Source organism: Lepeophtheirus salmonis, chromosome 13 (assembly GCF_016086655.4).
Source record: "Lepeophtheirus salmonis chromosome 13, UVic_Lsal_1.4, whole genome shotgun sequence".
NCBI lineage: Eukaryota > Metazoa > Arthropoda > Copepoda > Siphonostomatoida > Caligidae > Lepeophtheirus > Lepeophtheirus salmonis.
Genome location: NC_052143.2, coordinates 2,986,094 through 3,010,681, shown reverse-complemented (window position 1 = coordinate 3,010,681; position 24,588 = coordinate 2,986,094). Strand labels below are relative to the sequence as shown.

The window sequence follows — 24,588 nt, the reverse complement described above, 5'->3', positions numbered from 1 at the left end:
TGTTTCCAAATCGTTCTTACACTTTTATTGCTTAAGTAGAATCATTTTTTAATACTAATTTAAAGAAGCATAGGACTACATAATATCCTGTTTGTCTTTTAAAAAATGAAAAATATGTAATAATACCATACATATATTAAAAAAAGGAATTCTTTTTCTACAATTTCCCCTCAGCTGCAAGACATATCTTCTACATTTTCCTAAGCTTTTAGCACACTAACTCCTCAGTCAGTGATGATATTTTGGCCTTATTGTTCAACACAGAGGTCTTCAATCTGTTAATATTTTAGTGATAGGTAGCATAAATCTTTTTATGAATGGCAATCCATGCATACCAGTTAAGATGATTTAGATTTTCTTATGACGGAGGCCAAATACTCAGGGACACATCCTCTGAGTTCCTGGTGTCCCTATAATTGCCCATACAGTTCAGAATAAATATTTTAAATTAACAATAAATACTAAATAATATCTGAATACACCTCCTTCCGTAGCTCAAACATTTTAAAATAACTTGGATGCATATTAAAATAATTATTTTAATTATCATAGCTCTTGAGTGAACAAAACATCTCCAAATGTGTTTTAGTAAAGTAATGAAATCAGTCAATGTTACGGCAAAAAAATGTTCGAGCGATATTAAGTCATATTTTGTTAAAAGACAAATGACCCATTTAGAATACATCGAAACAAACAATGAAATATATCTGTTTAAGTGTAACATATTCCATTTTCTTGCACGTCAAATGTCTTCATCAAGAGATGCACCTGCCAAAAGCAGAATAAAGAAAACATTGTGAACGCTTCTATATACATTTGTATTGTTGAACATCAATAAGTTAAATAACGTATTTTATACGATCGGTCTAAATGTGAAAATTCTTTCACCCACATTAAGTCAATCTTTACGCGAAATATTATGACATATTTGAGCTCGTATCATATGAATACTATGCTATGTCTTACAAAAGTACAGATCTGTGACGTTTATAATTCTTGCATCCACAGATTTTCCAATATGTGAAACATCCTCTTTTGAGATACATTTGCATCTGCAATAGCGAAATGTGGGGGATTTTTGTATATTTCAACTAAATAACTGTATTTCTTAACATCCAATATTGCTGATAAATAAACTTTGCTAAATTACTAATCTAAAGAACCATTCAAGTATAATAAAAAAGTTGGGCATAGTGCAAAATATAATATTTTATTGGGCCAATATATTGTTGTATCCAACTATATTTTGTTGTATAAATGTATTTTTTCATAAATATTTAATGGCATTAGATCTATAAGTATATTTTTTTTAGATATCTAATGTTTTTCTTATACTCTTTGACTATTTCTTCAAATACAAATAAGTTCCCAATCTTTAGTAAGCCCACGATGTCAAGCAATCTCATTTGTCACATGCCTCATAGGATATTGATGTAGGCCAGGGCGTTACCATGTTAATACCCTATATATTTTGTTTTCAGTTGTCGATTCCCTCGTCTGACTTGAAATGTAATGGCTATTTCATTATTTATTCTTTTTCAGAACGAAACAAAGTAATAAGTTATAATATACTTATTCTACGATGCCAAAAGTACAATTTTTTGTTGATCCCTCGTCATATATATACATATATATATATATGATATTAGCCATGATATTATTCCTATGAATAAATATTAGCTATCATATACAAATGTATAGCTACTTTTTGAATAAAATATTACTAAGCAATATTTTAATAGAGGTGCTTAGACAATACTTTGTAGGATTTGAATATTATGAATGAAATCCACGTAAATTTAATTCATTTTAAAAATTATGGAGAAATAATATTACAATGATAGTCTCGAAGTACTTACGTCACAAATAGAGTTGGGTTGAGGGAATAATTTGGCTAACTATCAGATGATTTTGGACTTTATTTCTCTTTCTTTTTGTTAATAAATTAACGTTATAAAATAAAGTTAACGATGTGAAGTACATAGGACATTCAGCTAGTGTTTAATCACATTGATAATGGCTTTCAAACATCAGCAAAATTAAATTTAATAGAACAATTCTTAGATTCCTGCTTGTCCAATGGGGTTGGGCTGGAGAGGCTCTGTTTCCCCCTCCCAAATCAACAAATTTTTGTATCAGGCAGAAATGATCGATTTGTAGGAATAGGTAAAAATTTTTTTACTGGATTTCGTTCCTAAAAAAGAGTCATTTGATCCAATTCAAGTTAGGAGAAAATTTTTAATTTTGTGAATATTAATATTTTTATACCTATCTTCATTGTTGAAATTGAATCACAGGTTCAATTGATGTGATTTTTGGAAATTTTGTGTGTAACACAGTTTTTGCATTTGTTTCTAACATAGATCTTATATATTGAATATATTTAAACAACGACACAAATAAATAGGAAAGGGAAACTTTCTTAATAAAAATATCAACAAATATTATAGTTTAATATTGATGAATCTTTCAAAACCTTATATAGACATAATTGTAATTTTAATCAATTTTTCAAATTGCCTAACTTTTGGAGAAACTCAATTCGTCGGTCTAGGCCCACTTTCTGCTTTAAGTTTACTGTTCAACTCGAGATTTCTTCAGGATTGATGATGCTCGTATATCTTTGTCAGGACTGTGAGTACTTTTTTAATAATGTAAATATGCTTTTGTGAACTGTCTAGCTCTTTCTGTGATAAAAAGCTTATTTTTGCAGAATTTGAATGACTTGTACAGTAACGCCACAAGATTTTCAATGGCTTTTGTGCACTTTTGTTTGCCAGATAGCCAGGGAAAAATTTCTCAGAAAAAGAAAGGACAAAGTGTTGCAATTAGTAGAATAAAATCCTTTCTGGTTTAAAACTAACTGAAGGGAAATCATTCAAACAGATGATTTCCGAATTGTCATAATTTCTGCAAATACAAGGGTTTTGTTTGAAATTCTCAATGGATTTCATTAAGCCTTATCCGCCCTTATCTAAAGAGTATATAAAGAATATTAATATTATTGTAAGCAATAATATATTAAAAATTTTTGTCTATAAGTTTGTTTTTATTTGTACATAAATTGTTTCGATTTGCTGTGTTTCTTTTTCTGGATCACCTTTTTGAATTTTGTTGTTGTTAACATTTGATTTCGAAAAATTAGATGACTTTTCCTATTCGTGTTTTTATTTAATTGCAAAAATTAAGGAGGCCTTTTGTTGAAAACTACATGCTTATCTAATTATACAAATAAATGGATTTGAAGTTTGCAGTCGGATAAAAAACTGCTTTTTTTAGACAATTTAATGATCTATTAACCAAAAAACTTACATTGTAATTCTCATGACCGGAAAAGTTATGCAATGAAGAAAAGAAAATCGTTACATATAACTTGTAAAATTACTTCCAGATCCCTTTTAAATGTAACTAGAAAAAATTAATGTCCTGAATGATAAATGATCTCTTCTTCATCTAATGACATAATTTAAAGTGAAAATCTTTGTTTTTTCCATAAAAAAGTTCAATTTTCCAATTTCTCCTTAGTCTATCATCTATCTTTTTTTTATAGGATAATATTTGTAACATTCTTCTCTAAAATACCTAGGTTCAATTATTTATATTGTTTTAAATATGACATAATCCATTTTTAGTTGATACTATGGGTCACAAAATAAAAATATTTTTCTTGTATAAATTGCCATCTTTAAAAAATTAATAAATCTCGGATATTTTATCAATAATAATAACTAAGAGGATAATATATGGCAATTTTTCATATTTTTATCTTCATTGATATAATTTCATTGCATTAGAATAACTTTTTTGAATAATTCATTCAGTTTATCTTAGTTTAATAATAAATAAAAATCTTTAAAAAATGCACATCCTCTTTTTTAAAGGCTTAAGGTAAAAATGAAGGACTTTGTATATACTGTGCTTATAAATGCGTAACATTTTGCACATACAACCAAGGACGTTTCAGGTTTTGGGCTAGAGGGGCCGTAGCCCCCTCCCAATTTAATTTTTTTTAATAGAATGTTTTGTTCATGATGAAAAAAAAATCACAACAGAGAGGTAAAATTATCTTTTAGAGATTTATTTTCTTAAAAAAAGTAATTCAGCCTAATTATGCAGCTCAGTAAAAAAAAATGGAAGTTTTTTTTTAAAAATAAATTTCCTGTAAAAAGCTTTAAATTTTTTGATTTTTTTTTCTAGAAAATTTAATATTTTTTAATTGAATTGTTTAACTTTTTATTCCAAAAAATTTCATTTTCCATAAAAAGTTTAGCTTTCTTTCAAAAGCCATAGATTTTTAGATTTTTTTTAATAACTATGTGATTTTGCGAAATTTTTGGTAAAAAATTTAATTTGTCTATTTTTTTCAAGGAAATTCCAAAAACCAAGTCTTTGATTTGTGACTTGTGAAAAATAAAGAAATATCTATGTAAGTTCCTCCTGATATAGCGTTTTTTTGTGCTTCCTTATTCATAAAAACTAAACATTTGGGGTTTAGCACTATGAGTCTGGGATTAATTTAGACAAACATAGGAAATATTTTGATTTATTTCTTTCTTAATATCAACAGTCAATATTCATTTCAATATCGGAAAAAAATAATTGAATAAGATACCAGATTGCATATATATATATATATATTTCACACCCATATTACTGATAAATGATTATTGGAGAAAAATACAACATATACAATCAATAATGTACACACATAAAATAATTAAATTCCTTTAAAACAATAAAAACCACACTAGGTATAATATAATATTTGAAAAATATAATTGCATTTTATTTATTCTCCGTCGTTTTGATGAATGATATATATCTAAATATTATTTTTAAATAATGATAAAAATCTATTAAGTTAATAATAGAAACAAATGTTCCTTCAAGTAAAAAAATACAGTAAAAAATGACGTTTTCTTTTTTCAGTTGAACCTGTTTAGAAATAGGTTAATAATTCATTTTGTCCAATAACCATAGTTTTTTAGCTATATGGTGATATAAAATGAATTTTCAGAAAACATTCATACTGGGCAATACCTTGAAAGAGTTAGAAGATGGATACATTAAAGTTTACAAAAAATTACCATTTACACAATTCCTTAGTAAGATGCCATTTTTAGGAACAATCTCTTATTTCTATTTACATACTTTACAAATGATCAATTGAACTTTAAAAGCCTACAATTGCTCCCTATTAGTATTCTAAAGCTATTTTGTAAAAATTAAAATACATTTTTGTTAGATTGTGAATATATCTACGTTGGAGCGTTTTCACATGACACCATCATTCTATAAGGAAAATTATAAATTATAACCATCCCTTTGAAAGTCAAAATAAGACTGACAAACATACGGACTTAAACATTTATCATCCATCCAAAATATATTCCTCTTTTGTCCTCTATGACATATTAGGCCCTAACATGTATAAAAATATGTGCTTACATCGTTTTATCAAATTTTGATTGTGCCGGAAATAACTTAGTTGCTACATTTACAAGACCCAAATATTTTTCTCTGAGTATTCTGTTTCAAAACTTCACTATGCAACTCTACAAAAGACAATTCTAATGTGAGCATTTAGCACAGACAATTTTGCATAAAATAATTCAAAATAAATCAAATTTTAATTTTGTAAACTGATATGAAATATCAGTCGATGATGACATTTGCATTAACGTGTAAAAAATTAACAACATATTTTTTTTTGATTTAGTTATATATAGATTATATTAAATAGTAGGTTTCTTGAACAAATTGCTATTGAATACGGTCAAATGTTGCAACTGCATTGGACAATTAAAAAAAATAACTTTGAGTTATAAATTAATAAAATTAAACAAGATTGTTATTTATATAATTTGCGCAGAGTTGTCTACGTACCATTTAATGGATATATCAACATCATGCATGTCTCCAATAGGGCGTCACTCTCAATTTGTTTTGCAATCTGTGACATCAATCCAAACGCTTGTTGAAATAGAATAATACGTCATTGGCTAACTACCATTTAATTTCAGCCCTATTTTCTATATATTTTTTAAGGAAAGGCTGATATATCCGATATATTTAACAGATATAATTCAGCTATACTTAGTTGTACCTTCATTTTTGTGTAACATACATAATTGTTGGTCTGTTATTTAGCAGATTTTTTGATCAAATAATGCTTTTTCAAAGAATCAATGATCATTTAACAAATCAACTTATAAATATTTATTATTTACATACATAATTTGTCAAATCTTTCTACGTTTATAAGAAATTATACCCAAATGTTATTACATTTATTTACTATCGTATTTTTCTTAAATATCTTCATAGAAAAATGAATGTGTATATTATGTACGTAAGTAAATAAATATTTATTCTGTACTTTCGGACTTTATATAGCAAATAATGTAATAACCAAATATATATCGATAAATACTATTTTTTTACTAATAGAAAACATTGGTGTTTGTATATAGGTAGCTACTATTAACTGAAGAGTGTTTGAGAGTCCTATTGTTATGTTTACGTATTGTATGTACAATACATATATAACTCTTTCCTTTATGTAAATATATATAGTTTTCTCTTTTAAAACTTTGTGTCATAGGACAAAATCTTTAATGTATTATTGTCTTGTATAATGTAATATATGTAAATATATTCGTAACATATGTATTTATAGGGATACCCATTTCCTTCTGAATCCCCTTATAGCATAAAAATGTGATGAAAAAGTTTGTAGGAAATTTTCATCTCTACAACACATAAATATATAATATATATGTATTCGAAGACTTCTATGGGCTCAAACTTGGCAGCCCTTTTGATTAAATACAACCCCTCATAATTACATAATATCCTTTAGATGTTTATATCAATCATGGAGACAAATATAAAACACATTTATCCGTGTTTAGCTGTCAAAAGTACATATATTATAATCAATTGATATACAGTGTACATAAGAAAATTGTACCGTGCCCATTAGAGATAAATTAAGCCTTTATTACTTACTATTGGTTAGATTATAAAAATAAATTGTTTCAAAATTTATCAGCTTACATACGCTGTATTTTTGGTTGTGATACGTGAATAAACAACAACAATAAAGGTTAAAAGGAAAGGCCTGCTAATCTTCTCTGCGCCCATCAGAGCCACATTAACAGCACTGAGAGCCTTTCTAGGAAGAAGTAAAGGATGCAAAATGATTGTCACTGAATACTTCTTTATTGGTTTTACAAATTTAAGCCAAGGAGTACCTGGAGTTGAGGAAGGAGGTTGTGAAGCCTTTCTTGGATGGCAATTATCCCAAAGGAGATTACTCTTGGCAAAAAGACTCAGCACCTGGCCATAACAGCTCAAACATGGTACAAGGAAAATCTTACCGACTTTGTGTCTCTAAAGTCGTGCCCCTCATCACTGGTCTGCTTTCCACTGTCATACGAGACTTTGTGTAGAGAAAAGCTTCCCACAAAAATGTTGATTTTCTCAAGGTCTCCATTTAGAAGGAGTGAGCTGATATGTTCTATTACTACATCATTAAAGTGTTAAATGCCTTCAAACCCAGACTGGAGGCCATGGTGGCCGAAGAAAGAGAATATTTATAGAAATAATTCTTGATTTATTAGGTATAAGTATAAAATAAAAATACTCTGGTACTATTATGATGTTGTTATTGATAAATTCGATTTAAATCTTACTATAAAAACAGTGATTACTCACTTTGTAGATATAGATATATTTAGATATGTTGGCTTGTGGGAAAAGCTTATTGAATTTACATAGTTCAATAAATTTTGAATCTAACTTTTATCAATATTTAGAAAGTTATTTAATTTTGCATTCAAGTCTAAAAATGATCGAGTTATAACGGATGTGTACGAAACATTAATATAACTAATGAGTAATGACATCTCAACTTATTTATTCGAATTAACTAATCATACCCATGTAAGTCAAAAGTAAAAAAAATAATTTAAACGTTGAATAAGTAATAAGTTAATATGACTCTAATTAAGAAAATAATGTTAGAACATAAAATTAACGTGCTATAAATATTAAATATCGTAATCAACCTCCGTAATGTTGTATATAATACAATAATTTTTTGATACATCGGACGTCATATACCAATAAAAATGACGTAATGCACTTTGGTAAACAAATATCGTAATTATTTGTGACTTTAATGTATCATTTGTACAAATTACCATTAACAATTGGAAGATTCTATAAAAATTCAAAATGATTCATTTCAACTAAAAATGTATCTTAGATGAATAAAAAAAATTAAAGTATTTTTCATTCATATTGCAGTTAAATTTTCTCAATTATTGGATAAAATTGTCATACTATTAAAGATAGTTCATATAATTTATGTAGCCTTAATTATAGTTAAACTTATTTACGATAAGTAAAAATGCGGAATCACTATTATCATTGATTTATATAAAAGAAAAAAATCCAAATATAAGTTGTTTTCATGGTAAATTGAGTATGATGAACTTATCCTTCGTTGAATAGCATGATCAACCTTCCTTTTTTCCTCAAACATGTCCTTTGTTTTACTCTGTACGGGAAGACAATGAACTCAATTTATGATACTACATGTATTTCGTTAAGCAAATATTAGAAATTTTTTGTAAAATTATAAATAAATAAGATAAAAATATATAGTGTTTCAAATAATATAATTCAAAATATATAGTGTTAAAAATAAAATAATTCAAAATATATAGTGTTAAAAATAACATAATTCAAAATATATTTTCTAAAAACAAAATTCAATACTCTGTCGTTCCTAGAGATGGAAATATATATATATGATAAATATATGCACTTCAAAGACAATTCCTAGTTCAGATGGATTAATTGTAATACTAAAATGTTTACTTATATTTAATTAGTGCAACTCCATCTGATCATTGAAAGGAACAATAAAAAAGTATATTGAATAATTACTGTAATCTCTTTTTTAGAAAAACAATATCGCAATTTTATTGTTGAATTGAGCGTAGCTTTTTATTTAAATGAAATCCGAATAAAATCATTTTCTATATACATATATAATTTTTCTATGAATTAAAATTACATCTTCACAAAAACACATTTTATCAAATATTGTACACAGGCTTCTATATCTATTTTCGGCCTAATGATGAAAAAACAATTAGTTATTTGCGAAATTGGCTTTATTGTTTTTCAAAATATTATCTTGAAGATCAATGCACATTTTCTTACATTTGAAAAAGGGTTTTCGAAGCATTTTTTAAATTCTAATTGAGATAACTCCAAGCATAGGTTTTGAATGCATCAGTAGCTTCTTTTGGTGATGAAAACTGCTGACAAAATAATTTATTTTATTTTGGATGTATGGAATATAAAAAATTCACTGGGGGCTAAATGAATGATCCATAATTTTGATGTTTTGAATAGGCAGAAAGCTTTTTGTTTTGGCTGAGCTTAGAGCACTTACATTCTCATGATGAAAAATGATTATCTTCTTCTTTGTTTTGTTTTTCCTTTGATTTCTTGAAGACTTCTGGCAGCAGAAAAATGGTCATATACCATTTCGAATGAATTTTTCTACGTTGCTCTAATGCCACTGAATCTATGTTCCCCGTCAAACAAAAAAAGCAACAATTTGCTTTGATGTGTTTCACATACGAACAAATTTAGTTAGATATTTGGCTTATCTTAAAAGACTAATATAATCGATTACTGTTTTTTAGGGTCATATTCATATATTTTTATTTTTTTACATGTGTAAATATTATACACAGCTTTTGATGCACCTCTCACAATTTTTTTCAGCATTTCTTTGCAACAATCGACACGAACATTATTTTTACCATTTGTCAGATTACGTGGAACTCAACGTGAACAAATCTTCTTTTAGCCAAATTTTCATGCAAAATCCTGTAGATGCTGTTTATACTGATCTTCAAAGATGTTTCTATCTCCAAGTAAGTCACATGAAGATCTTTATTACTAACTCATGTACAGTATCGATTCATTTGGGCACAAACCCGATTTTGGAAGACCTTCACGAAATTCGTCGTAGAAGGAACTCTGGTCTCGGTTGAATTTGTTAAACCAGTTTTTTGTTGTACTATAGGACGGTGCATGATCGCTATAAAACTACTCAAAATTTAAAAAAAAATGATTAGACTAGTCAAGTGTTCACTAGTCAATTCCATTTTTGACTGGAAATAATATTTTATACCAATATAAAATACTCACGTGTATATAACAAAATTCAAAAATATCAAAATATCAACTAGATACAACATATGGTGCTTACAAAGCATATTTTTTATTTATTCTATCATAGATTTACAAATATCTCAATATTCCCACAATTTTATACATATATCACTAAAATAAACAAACCACGGCTTAGCTATCGGCCTTTTCATTCCTTAAAAGCTCCGGTTTTGAATTTAAAAAAAATATAAACATATATAATAAGTAAATAGAAAAAAGATATTTAATAAATCTACGAATGTAAAAGTTTCACATGAGTTGATTTACATTAGTCCTGAAACAAATGGAAAATATTCTTTCAACTTCCATGTCTTATTTTCAACCCACTCTAATATACTCTTACATATATGTATAACAAACAAAATATGGATTAGCTTTTTGCCTTCCAGTTTCTTAAAAGACCCATTTTTGAATTTGAAATAAAAAAATATAAAGGTATTTATAAAAAAGATATTTAAAAAGTATATAAATATTAGTGTTGGGGTTCGGTCTGGAAATCCTAGATCGGTCTGAGACCTTTTTATTTTTTGTTCGATCAAACTAATTCGGGCCCACAAAAAAAGCTCGGCCTGGACCGGTCTCATAGAAAAACTCAGTCTAGATCGGTCCAAAGGAAAAATTCAGTCTATACCGATTTAAACAGGACATCATATGAATTTTCATGTACAAAGACGTCATATGATGTTTAAAGAGAGATACATCGGAAGAATTTTAATCCGGCCGTCTCTCGTGTAATACAGAATTCGAACATCTCTTGAAATAGATGATCAAGTCAGAAGTATCTTCCTTCGATTCCCTTTATCTTCCATTGGTCAAAATTCTCGGAGAACATACAAGTCCACTTCTTAGAGTCTTAATTAATTAAGAATAATCATAGGCCTTAGCAATTGTATAAAATGTGTACTCTTGGGATTTGTAGAAAAAATCAATGACGGTTGATTTAGAAAAAATAATACATAAGACCAAAAAATATTGGTCCACACGGTAAGACCAAAAAAAATCTGTCCATAAATTGAGAGCAGAAAAAATCAAACTCCCTAGAGTGATCGAAGGTGCATGGGACTGGGCCTCTGATATCTTTCATCCAACGCATCAAGGTAATTTTAGACCTAGCAGAAGATAATCAAACTTTTTAGAAAAAGCCAAAAAAAAAAAAAAAAAAAAAAAATAAGAAGAACACGAGTTAGTTTAAAAGCAAATTTTATATTAACATTATATTTGTCTTATTTCTCTTGTTTTTAGATGCTAATTTTTTTTTTTTTTTAGATATATGGGTATTTTATGTTTTTAATCTGGTAAAAAAAATTTAAAATATAATGTTTAATTGTATTTTTGTAAAATCATCTTCACCAGAGAATTTAAGATAATTCTAATTTTTACAAATAATTCACTGTTTATATAAAGGTTAAAAAATCAGTCATTAAAGTGATACTCCCTCCCCCCCCATTGGTCTAGAAAAATCACTTAAGACCGAACCGGAAAAAAAAAATCGGTGCTTGACTGAGTCTCAACACTAGTAAATATGTATAACTATTCAATTGTCCTGAAACAAATTTTATAATTCCATCAATTTCTAAAACTTTGATATACTACTTCCCACTTTAATATACAAACATATATAAATGTAACTAGAATAAACAGACCATTCCTTAGCTTTCAGCCTTCCTATTCCTTACAAAGCCTTTTTTTCTGTCGATTTCCCTTTTTCAAAGGTGTATGAACTTGTACCCTCGGTGTATATATTGTATGATTTAATATTGATGGATTATACCTACATTGAGACTCCGATGGAATTGTATTTGACGAGCTATCAGTTACAATATATGTACGTATATGTATAACTTTTTGTGGCATGTTTTTTTTTTGGATGGAAAGAAGCAATTTGTATCGATTATTTCTCTTCAAAATACTAACATTTGTTTGCTTATATGAAGAAATATTTTTTTTATACTTTTTTTATATGTTTGTATAGTCACTAAGCATTAGGCTTAACTTTAGAACAATTGATTAAAATTGTGGGATATTTTTATAAACATAGATATATCTGGAGCTTTTTACATATAAATACTTTTACGATTATATTTTGCAGAGGACTTGATTTTTGGATTTTTTTCGGAAAAAAAAAATCCAAAAACTTAAAAAATTTAAGAAATTGTATTAATTCATAGGTATTCACAAAAAATATTCCAAAATAAAATCTAAATTATGTTTTTCTTGATATTATGGGGGGAGGGGTTACAGCCCTTCCAGCCAACCCCCAGAGGACAGCCTTGATTTGTCACGTTTTAAAATTGTTTTTTTTGTAAGCATGAAGGTTTTACTTGATTTTTGTTTGCAGCGTAGTACCTCGCATTATCCAGGGTAATAAGTTGTCGGCTAAAAGATAATTTTTTTTAGTAATATAGAGGATACCTCCAGAAAAAATCCTTACTCATCGTACACACCCAGACGTAACTACTTTATACTTTTATGAAGTAGAATGCCCTGTTCTGTCCTCAAGAATGAAAAGAATAATAATAATAAAAGTAGTTTGACATTAAAAATATATTCTTTTGGGATGACTCATGCATGCTTTAGTCTCTTGAACGCTCACTAACAAAAACAAACAACTCCATATTCCCTGTATGCTACATACAAACCGCCACCGAGAGTTTATACATTTCTACATACTAGCATATACATTTTATTCAAATCTTAAGATATACTGTAAATGCAGATGTTCTATGTTTATGGTATACATCAGAGAGCAATAACAGAAACAAACATAAACAATCATGCGCCCTAGAACGGCCCTAAAATCTTTAATATGGGTAGTGTAGAAAAGTTGCATTAGGGTATGAAATAATCAGCCCAAAATTGTATTGTTCCATGATTTCATCTTCACTTTTAAAAAAATGAAAAATTTCTCTTATTTCAAATATATTTTTTGACAGATCTATTAAACAAATAAAACTACTAGATATTCATTTAGATTCAAATAATATTTTCTAGTTATTTTTTCTAAAACGTTCATTTACCCAACAAAAAGAAAGAACTTAATAACAAATTTTGATGTTAATTTTATTAAAGTTATTTGTAAATTTCCAATAAAAAGATAGGAAATTATATAATTATGATAATATGTAATAAATGTCATACAATGGTGAGTTTTTATATTCATCATTTATTAAAATTTGGGATTAACTTCCTTCTTTTTGCAAGATAAATGACTGTTTTAGAAAAGATACAGGATACATTATTTGTACACGCCTTCAATATTTCATTACTGCGACTATATTGTTAATTATTAGATTGAAAAACTATAAATGATTAACACAAGGGATCATTATAAACAGTGTACACTGTATAAACATTTGATTATTAATGCATACCCTATCAATAGTTCATTAATACGAATGCAATGCTTTTTCTTAGATCATCATATGTTATGTGTATACATCAGAGATAACTATATACAGTGCACCCTGAACATTTAGACATTCATAAAGACAAATTTTGTTTAATTAGTTATAGATAATGTAGTGACATGTGAATTAAATATAAAAAAGATATTCCAGAATAGGGTTCGAATTGAAGTCCTTACTAACTACTAAATAATTATCATAGGAATAGGAAATTCTGAGTTTTTAGCACAAATATTAATAGTCTCTTTTTTACATATAATCTTTTGAATATATCAATTTTTATAATTTATACTGATGACTTCTCCAATGTGGATTAGCTTGCAAAAAAATTGTACTCTATTGTCAGGTATTTAATCATATCTTAATTGTTTTATGCAGGCTTTGGGCCATTCCTGCTTTTAAAAAAATATATATATTTATAGGTACAATATACAACAAAGTTTTCCCGGTTTATCGTATGTATATAAAATTGTCCATTCTCATAAATTCTTCAGGTTATAGTGAAATTTCTATATTATGTTTTTTTTCTCGATCTATAATTCTGTTTTTTTATTATTTTCAGAGCGACCACAGAGCAATGTTCTGTTGCCATAATCGTCATGAGCCTTCAAAGTATTCTTGGAGTAATAATTCAAGCATGTATGGCAGGTATTATTTTTGCCAAGTTTACAGTTCCAACTGCACGTCAAGAAACCATAGTCTTTTCTAAAAATGCAGTCATCACTCTCCGTAACGGACATTTGTTTCTTCTTTGGCGTCTAGCGGATCTTCGAAAAGCCTCCCTACTAGAGGCTCATGTCCGTACAATTATCATACAAAAAGAGAAAACCGTGGAGGGTGAAGTCATTCCATACTATCAAGAGGATCTGGAGTGTGGCTGCGAATTAGATGGAACCAATGATCGTGTAGCACTCATGTGGCCCGTCATCATAGGACATAAAATCGATGCAGACTCTCCAATGTATGAACTCGGGCCACGTGAGCTTCTCAATTCTCAAGTGGAAATCGTTTGCATTCTCGAAGGTATCACTGAGGAAACGGGGAATACAGTTCAAGTCCGCTCCTCATATCTTCCAAATGAAATCCTTTGGGGCCATCAATTTGAGCATTGTACCATGGCTTATGATAAAAAAGTTGGAGCTTACAGGGTGAATCATAGTGTGATAAATCGATCCATTGTTGATCAAACGCCTCGTTGCTCAGCAAAACAATTGGATGAGCGAAGAGAAAAAAGAACGAGTGCTTTGAGTTCTTCTACTTCGGCAGCCACCTCACCCAAGGATGAAAAGAAAACATAACATATACAGAAAGGGCGCCTCTTTTGGCGTTCCTTCCTTACTCCAAAGTATATCCATGGCATGAAGTTAAAATAAAGAATACCGATTTTGCACAAGGACATTCACTTATATACACACAAATTTCATAGACTTTTGAATGCATAAAATGAACATTCCTTGTTTTATTTTGAAATATACAAATATTTTATACATACAATGTTCCCAATACCCCCATACACAAATGAATATTGAAGAGCAACTCCCTAAAAATATATACACAAATTTGTTAATATTTAATTACAATATACATATTATTTACTATTAAAAAAGGGGTCATATTCAGGAAAGTTGTTCAAGATTCACAATCATTTGTAGTTATTTCTTCAATATTATATCAAAGTTTTTTTTTCTTGTTTTTTTTTGATATTTTACGTTCAACTTAATAAATGGTAGAAAAGTAACTTATTTTTAAAAGTTCTTTTGATCAAGTTTTTTTATTAATGTATATAGATATAAAAATGTATATATAATATATATACATATAATATTTCCTTAAAATTTTTTCCTCTCAAATACTTTTTTTTTTTCATTCATATATGTAGTTTTATTTATGAATATACATATTCATAAATAATTTATACATATATGTAGAGTCTTAATGAATAGGTTTTTTGCAATTATTATTCTACATAATCATAGATAGGAAGATACATACGATTGATCAAAAAGTTGTATTTTGACAAAAAAAAAAGCTTAAGGATTGAAAAACTCTATAATATTTATTTTAATGCTTCCTTTAGTAGAAAGTTGTACGCAAAGTTGATCATTATTCTTGATTAAAATTGAGTTAGCATGAGAATGTCCTTTCAAATAATAAAAATATATTTCTTTGCATTTATCCTTCTTTCAAATACCTAATTAATTTTATTATTACTGTTGAATGTTTTATTTTTTTCATGGGCAAGGAATAAGTTTTTTCAAGTTTTTCTGATCTATATATAATATATGTTATACCAAAAAAAGAAATATCAAAATGATTTGAGGAGAACCAATCCTTTTTTTCTTTTTCCTTTGAAAGGTCATTAATAATTCTTCTTTCATTTTGTTATTTTTATTTTTTAGCTTAGCTTTTATATTAGAAATGTGCAGACATTGTTATTTATCGATTCCTGCAACATTGAGTTCCGGAGGAAGTTGATTTTTTTTTTTTTGTCTTTGCATTGATTTATGGAACAAATATAAGTATAATGTACTCACAATAGAAGGCACAGATCAAATTGAATATAAATAAAGAAAAAAAATCAATTGACATTTATTAATGGAAATAACTAATTAATCTTTTTAGTGAAATTAACTTGTAATAAGGCCCAATTGATAGGGATTTTTTTTGTGCAAATTATCATTGATTCAAATAAACTATTGATATACTAGTAAAAATGGTAATTTTATTCAAAAAAATCATACCCAAAGACAGTCAAATCATGTCAGAATCCATATCAATTTCATGGTACAATTTTCAAAGCATATACTTAGTTGGAAATCACGATATATATTTTAAATTATATTCATTGTGAAGTTCAAAAATGTGTTTTTAGGGTGAAATAATTTCAAAAAGGATTGCACGGGCTACCTTTGGGGTGTTAATGGATTTTCTTTAAAAAAACATTTAATGTTTTTTTCTTTAAAAATAAGGAATTTTTCTTTAAGGAAATAAAATATCAATAATAATTTACCCATTGCACTAATTAAGTATAAAACTTCCTAAATTTAGGCAATTTAATCGTCTCCATAGCAAACTTTAGATAAAAAAATAAAATATAAATCAATTTTATTAAAATATATTGTGAGAAAAATGAGATATTTAATTTTTTAATAATAAGATCATATGTCATTTTAAAAACTTTTTTACAAAAAAGAATGTTACTTTCTATAAATAAAATGGACACCATTTATGAAAAGAGGCTACATAAAGGTTTTGTCTTTTTTTCGCAAGGGTCATTTTACAAAAAATAGAGTACAAATTTGTCTCTAAAAAACGTTATTTGTTTAAAAATTGTTATTAAAAACATCTGTTTAAAATATTTTGATATATTTTTTTCTCAAATATCCTCATTCTCAACCTGTTTAGGCTTTGCACAATCCGTTTTGCATACGGTTTTGCAATTTCTAAGGCCCGCCTTGCTGTCCAATATATATTATGTATACGTTTTATTTAATTAAACTTTTTTATAATTAAATATTACATATATCTGCATTCAAAAAGTATAAGTCAGCATCAAACCATTTGTTTGTTCATAAAATCTACATTTATATGAATCAAATATAGTATAAATTGTCAACTCAACGAATTCCAAAGGTCTTACATAAATAAATATACTTATATCTGACAATATTTTCGATATTTATTTTCATACATTTTTTTGTTGTTGAGAAAGTTATGAGATTTCGCTAGTGGAAAAAAGACTACGAAACGACTTACCAAGATATCTTCTCTCTTATACACATTTCATTTTAGAAAGTAATTTTTTTTTTTTTTTTTTTTTGTAATTGTATTAAATTTTTTCCAAAGGCAGGTTTGGAAGTTACGGGTAAATATCGGAATGAAAGCTTTGAGTAACTGATTGACCAACTTTATTATAAATTAATCTTCATTTTTTTTAAAGCATTTATTTTTTCCTTTCTTTCATATTTTGACTTTTCCCTTTTTTTTGAACTTTTAATTTGATATATTTTTGTAAAATTTAATGAGAGATTTTATTCATTAAACAAAAAAAATAAATAAAAAAATTATACACTCCCTTAAATAATCCAGATCAGTCTATTGAAGATAGTAAAAAAACTCATAATGATTCTTGTTGCGTTTTTTGTTCTATATATGATCAGGATTAACAGAGGGGTATTTACGAAATAGATATATATATGTATTTATCAAAAAAAAATATAAAAATAAAAACTTAAAGTCTGATTTGTATTTTTTAAAGGAATATTATAAGTGAGTCTTGATTCATATATATTCAGTAATTAGTACACACCTACATATATATTCATCCAAAATTGAAAAAGGGTACACTGTATAAGTTTGTGCTCACGTCATACTTTCTCTTTCTATCTCAAAATTGGAGGCAGCGACAGCTGAAAGTTGAAATTTAATTGTCGAAACCTTTTCATAATACAAAATAGCTTTGCAAAATGAAGCGATACGAAATTTATATTATTCGAGTAGGAGGAGAGTGACTAAGAGTCTATCCAAGGACTGAAGATGAGGATTAGGGAGATCACATCTCATTATGAAAAGTACTACAACTATTTCTAGGATGTGATCTCCTCTGACATGTTTCCTCAGTCTATAGATCGACTCTGATTCCCTCTTTCCCCTTGCTTACCCCTCCTCTGTATAATCCATCAGAGAGAACTCATAACCCTCTCCACATAATGACATCTTCTATCTCTGGTTTCATGATACTCGAAACTGCAAATTGTCTTGCAAAAGTATGACGTTTGGGCAAATTTTTACAATATGTATTAAATATATATATATCTACTCGTATATACATTAGTGTTGCCTCGGTACAAATATTTTCTATTGGGTTTCAGCACCACTATAGGTATCAAAAAGTATTTTTATACTCTTTGATACCTAATGTACTAGAGATTTGGAGTAAGAAAAGGTAATTTGCATGCACTTACAAGGACGTCCGTATGATTTTTAAGGACTTTTTGTACTGTAAAATTAGAAAACTTTTTTTATAAAAGTACTATTTTCATTTTTTTTTAAAGTGAGGGGCTCCCTCAGAAATTGGGCCTATGTTATCGCCGGTCCAATATTTTATGACATAATGACCCTCCAAGTTCCAATGGCTCCAATATTAATTAATTATAGTACAGTTATAAAAAAGTAAGTCCCACTAGAGTACCAAACATCACTTGTGTGCCATATAGGTAGGGCATCAGTCACTATTCCTGGCAACTTTCCAAAAATTGAAGCCTACAGAACCTCTTACAATTTTCTTATATTTGTCCAGTATCGATTCATACCTATTTGATATATCTTAAAAAAGATACATAGTATTTTTTTTTTATAGACATGTCAACGTTTTTTTTTTTTGCATAGTTATTTCAAAATTATATTAATTTATTACAAAATATCTGTATGGTCATTGGTTAATTATTATTATTATTTAGTATTCTAATTTATATATACTATGAGTTTTATTAACTTAAACTACAATAATATAATTTACAATTTTGTGAAAATGCATTTTATTGAGTCATACACTACATAATCAAATAGATTTTATTTGTAAAGTAATATATTGTCTTTTATTCAGTTATTTAAGCAGTTATATGAATACTTTTTTTTGTTTTAATACAGACCTCATAAAAATATATATATCTCATTCCTTTTTTGTGTTACTAAAGATGCAGTTTGTTGGAGGGAAGTGGTGGTGGCTCAATTGCCCATATTAAGATTAATGGAATTACTTTTGAAATAAAGGGTATATTTAGGAATTCAAATATAATTATTTTTTTTACAGGTTTTCCAAAAAAAAATCTCATCAATAGAAATACCAATAAAATAACTAAGATTGATAGTTACTCAAGACTTTTACTTTTTTTTAAACTCAAATCAGTTTTATATTATTTTAGTATTACTAAAGAAAGTGAATGAGTATAGCATCGTTCTTATATTATTTGTACACTCTTCGTAAAAATAGACATTAAAACTTGTATTATTGAAAATTCATTCATTTTTTGAACATGTATCATCATTGGAGGAAAAAAACCTACATTAAGAGTAATTTCTGTGCTTCTGCATAAAAAGTAATTTACTTAATCTCTTATTTCTAGTTATAACCCATTATAAGTAGCAAGGTACTATATCAGTCGTATCAAAGAGGGGTAATTAAAAGATTTATTTATTGACGCTGAGCTTCCTCAACGTAAATAAGAATGAGTAACAAAAATTCAATAAAAATCAGGTATATACGTTAAAATTAACTAAAATTTCGCATCAATAAGACAATAACTTTTATATAATTGATGGAGTTCCCTTTTAGATTATTAGAAGCTGACTCTGATTCATGGTGTGATTGAAATGATTTCATACAGGCATAAGAAATGATACCGTCTGCCTAAATATTATTAATGGGCTTGCCAATCCGTAAGTTACGTTTGTACATCCATATAGTTGCTTAATAACAAATTTCAACCCATAACTGTATGTATTTAATACAAGATGGAAAACCATTGACAATTGCTTACTAACACACACAAAAAAAAAGGCTTTTTCTACATTGTTGTTTAATATAAATAATTAAAAAAATAAATCACTTTGAAAAAAGTAAACAAAAATGAGGGTTCAAATGCATTTCCTTTTAATATAAAAATACGATTCACAAAGTTTGAATAATTTTTTTGAATATTAAGATGTAAAATGGTAATGACCCTAAAGTTTTGAAATTTTACATATTTTTGGAAAAAACGTGATTTTGTTTTAATTTCATCCCTATATAACACATTACAGCATGTTTGTAAAATTAACGAATTTAGTTAAGTTAAACTTCTATCAAAAAAATTTTAATCAATGTTTATGATAAATCTTTTTTTACGTGTCTTAAAGAACGATAAATATATTAAGTGAAATGTAGTTTTTTGACCTACCTGTCTGTTCACTTGCGTATCACAGCCAATGAGCGACCACTGATATCTAAAAAAGTTTACAAATAAGTTGGTTACTTATAAAGGGTGATTCAAAACGAGCGATTTTGGGATTGTAGAAATAAAACACATAAAATATTATATTAAAGTCAAAACTTTATTCTGAACTGAAAAAACAATCCTTTACAATTATTTCTAGAAAATAATCCCCTTCATATATTGGCCGGAGCTGGCCTTTAAATGGTCCATTCTTTCGCACCAATTTTCGATGACGCGTTCGAGCTTTGTGACCGGAATCTCAGAAATAACTCTCTCAATATTTGCTTCCAATGCTTCAATCATCGCTGGGTTATCCACATAGACTTTTGCTCTTACGTAGCCCCAAAGAAAAAAGTCCAAAGGTGTGATATCACACGATCTTGGTGGCCAATTCAACGGGCCAAAACGTGAAATTAATTGTTCACCAACTATGATGTCCCAATAAGTTCATTATTACGCGCGCTGTGTGGCAAGTGGCACCGTCTTGTGGGAACCAAATACCGTGGAGACCATTTGCTTCGATTTGAGGTACCAAAAAGTCTGTTACCATGGTGCGATAACGTTCGCCGTTGACGGTAACTCTCTCTCGGCTACGTCCGCAATATTTTCTACGATACGAGCTGTACGTGGCCTACCAGACGACGGGACATCCCAACAAGTTGCTGCCCCTTCAAATTTGTCGATTATTCTGCGAATTGTGGATTCTGAAGGTCGATTATGTGGACAATAAGCTGGGCGTAATTTGCGAAAAACTTCTTTCACAGAACGCTGATTTTCATAATACAATTGACCAATTTGTACACGTTGTTGCGGCATATATCTTTCCATGAAGAATTGTAAAACAATACTGAGTAAAAATGACTCATGAATTTGACAGAATTCGCGCGCGCCTGTCAAAAAATCCCTACTGGAAAAAACTGCTCGTTTTGAATCCCCTTTTATTAACAAAAAAAAGTCCTAATTTTGATGTACTTAACCTTAGTCATTAAAAATATCTTTTTTATGACTTTTTTTGAGGAAAAAAACATATATAAAAAAAAATATTGCAATGAAGTTTAATTAATTTAATAATAAAAAAAAAAGACTTCTGAGGTCATTTGAGTCTCCGAACAAGGACGGCTTGACAATAGAAATATATTTGTGTGAGTTAATAAGTAATAATGCAATAGAGCACATTGTCTTGTAGGGAACAAGTTCCATCATCAAATATTGTCTTCCTCCCTTCGTTTTTCTTTATGAAATTAACCCTTTTATTATGGAGACGGGAGGATTTTAAAGTACTGTATTTATAAAAAGAATTACTATAAAATGTCGTATATAAATAAATTATAGGAACATAATTAAATACATTATTAAACATTCAGCATATATTGGTTTATTTTACTAACCCTCACACGTACTACAATTTTATATTTATTGATTTAATAAAAAATCAAAAGTATTCATTTGTTATTTTTGAAGTAGTTTTTTTCCGAAGAAGTATTAAATAATATTTTACAATAAAAACATAAGTAATATGAACTTTTAAAACATTAGTTTTTATATAACATTTCGTATAAATTTTGTTCTCATAAAAGAAACGAAAAACGAAAAAAGGAAGATGAGATGATCCAGTTTTTTAACTCGACGCTTGGTAAATAATTTTCACTTTTTATTCTTTTTTTTTAATGCATATAAGTAAATAATAAAGGCACTTGCTAATTCAAGTACTGGGCCATGCAAAATTATTTATCGAAGATGTAAATATACTTTTTATGAGATTTTGTGGCAACCAATCTAATTGTTTCGTATTTTTACTGTTAAAATAAACAAAAATCCTTCCTTTGAGAGCGTAACAACTTCCACACGTGAGACCATGTCCAATCAGGAAACAAAGAGGATCGAAATTGCAGCAGCCCTCCTCCGAGCGGGAGTGCCTCATAACAACATTAAGGAACAGGTTGGGGCCTCGTTGAAGACAATTTACAACGTTTCCAAGCGCTTGGAGGCTGGGGGTGATCTCAAGCATTCCCCTGGGGCTGGCAGGAAGCCCACTGTCTCAACAAGACAAGTAAAGGCAGTGTTCAAGAGGACTCCTAGCAGGTCCATTGCCGACATGGCCAGAAAGATGGGAACCTCGATATCTGCTGTTTCAAGGGCATTGAAAAGGGCTGGAGGAAAGTCCCTGAGGCGTACTGAACGCCCTCTGCTAACTGAACGTAACAAGAAGTCAGACTTGAGCGTGCCATGAAAATCTTGAATTATATCAAGAGCTCATCTGGACGCATCATCATTTTTTCAGATGAGAAAACTTTTACGCTCGATCCTGTTTTCAACAGGCAAAATGACCGTGTTGTTGGCTTTGGAGATGTGCAAGATAAGTACCACTATGTGGCAACAACAAAGCACCCTGCTTCAGTGATGATGTTGGGTCTCGTGGCCTTAAGCGTGAAGGCCATGAAGCCGGTATGGTTCCCCACTGGCTACAGATTAACAGCGGAGGATAATGTGAAGATTCTGGCGTCCAAGGTCCTTCCGTGGATCAAATCCATAGTCGGCAACTCTCCTTGGGCTTTTCAACAAGACTACTGCCCCCCTCAGAGCCCAGATCTGAACCCACTAGACTTCTCTATCTAGGCGCACGTGGAGACCAAGGCCGGCAAAAAACGACACAAGAACATAAATGCCTTAAAGGCTGCTGTCAACCAGGCCTGGGCCTCCATGGACGCCGATTACATCCAGCAAGTCTGTGGCAGCTCCAGACGTCGCCTGACCAGTGTCATTATGTCAAATGGTGCCTACATTGATTAAATTTGATCACAAACTATTTTATTATTCTAAAAATGTATGAATAAATTGTTTCTAAGTAATTCGAAATGTCATTATTGTACGCGATATGTTCTGAACAAAATTTGGTAAATAATTCTGCACGGCCCGGTATACAAAAGTATAATCGTTTTGCTGGGGTAAACTTACAAACCACCAACTAAGCAGAAGGCCACATTGTGTTTAAATACTCTTATCATTCTTTTAGTCAAATAAATACTGAGTGCCTATAAAAATGTGTAAAAACCATTTGATAGCCATTTTTTAACTAAAACCTGTAATGATAGTAAACGGATGAAGTTACAACCAAATAACATTTTTTTATAGAAAATATGTAATTTTAAACCAATGGAACTACCTCTAAATATTTATAAAAATGGTTCAAACCCTGTCAATCTTATTTCTTGATAAAAAACAAAACTTAACCTACATTTTAACACCATAATCTTGACGTCATGAAAAACGAAACCAAAGCCATGGATGGATTACAATACCAAAAGAATAACCTTCATCTATCAAGGAGTGGTTATTCGGACAGTTTGTCATCTAAATAACTCACATTTTTATCGCTGATGAAGTTTGAAAGAAATTATTTTGATACATATGTGTAGGGATGGGACTTTTGGAGAGTGCGAAGAGATGGCTGAAGCGTGACTTCAGGTTAACAATAGCTGTCTGTTATGCTTATTATTATTTCTTTGGGGTGGGGGGTGTGAGGAGAAAATGAATTACTTCCATAAATAGAAGAACCTTTCATATTAAAACAGCATTAGGATAGAAAAGTTTTACAATTAATTAAATTTTAATACATGTAAAATTATTTAAATATACATTTTTAGTTCATATTTCACAACAAAGAAAAGCGAGAACTCTTTTTTTAAAGGAAGATGTTAACAATCTTTTAAAAAATGTGCAAAAAAAAATACGCTACAATCGTTTTCCTTTTTTAATCGGGAAACTTTTACTAAAATCCGATCAATATTAACTCATTATATGAAAAAATATTACATATTTTGAGGAAGGGAACTGGGATTAAACTGTTTGAAGTCATAAATTTGCGTCAACACATCCCCTTCAACCCCCCTACTTTCAGTGTCATTTTTTCTTGTGCAATAGTTGCATACAATCTTGGGAGTCAGCAA

General features: G+C 28.9%; 1 protein-coding gene across 1 annotated transcript in view; it reads left to right on the top strand.

Annotated features, from left to right (window-relative positions):
* Positions 1 to 17,336, top strand: part of LOC121127854 (ATP-sensitive inward rectifier potassium channel 11) — a 136,518-nt gene extending 119,182 nt beyond the window's left edge. The window contains exon 5 of the mRNA XM_040723396.2: positions 14,230 to 17,336. Within this exon, the coding sequence (XP_040579330.1) occupies positions 14,230 to 14,965 (736 nt within the window). The 3' untranslated portion in view covers positions 14,966 to 17,336. The remainder of the gene's footprint in view (positions 1 to 14,229) is intronic.
* The last annotated feature ends 7,252 nt before the right edge of the window (positions 17,337 to 24,588 follow it).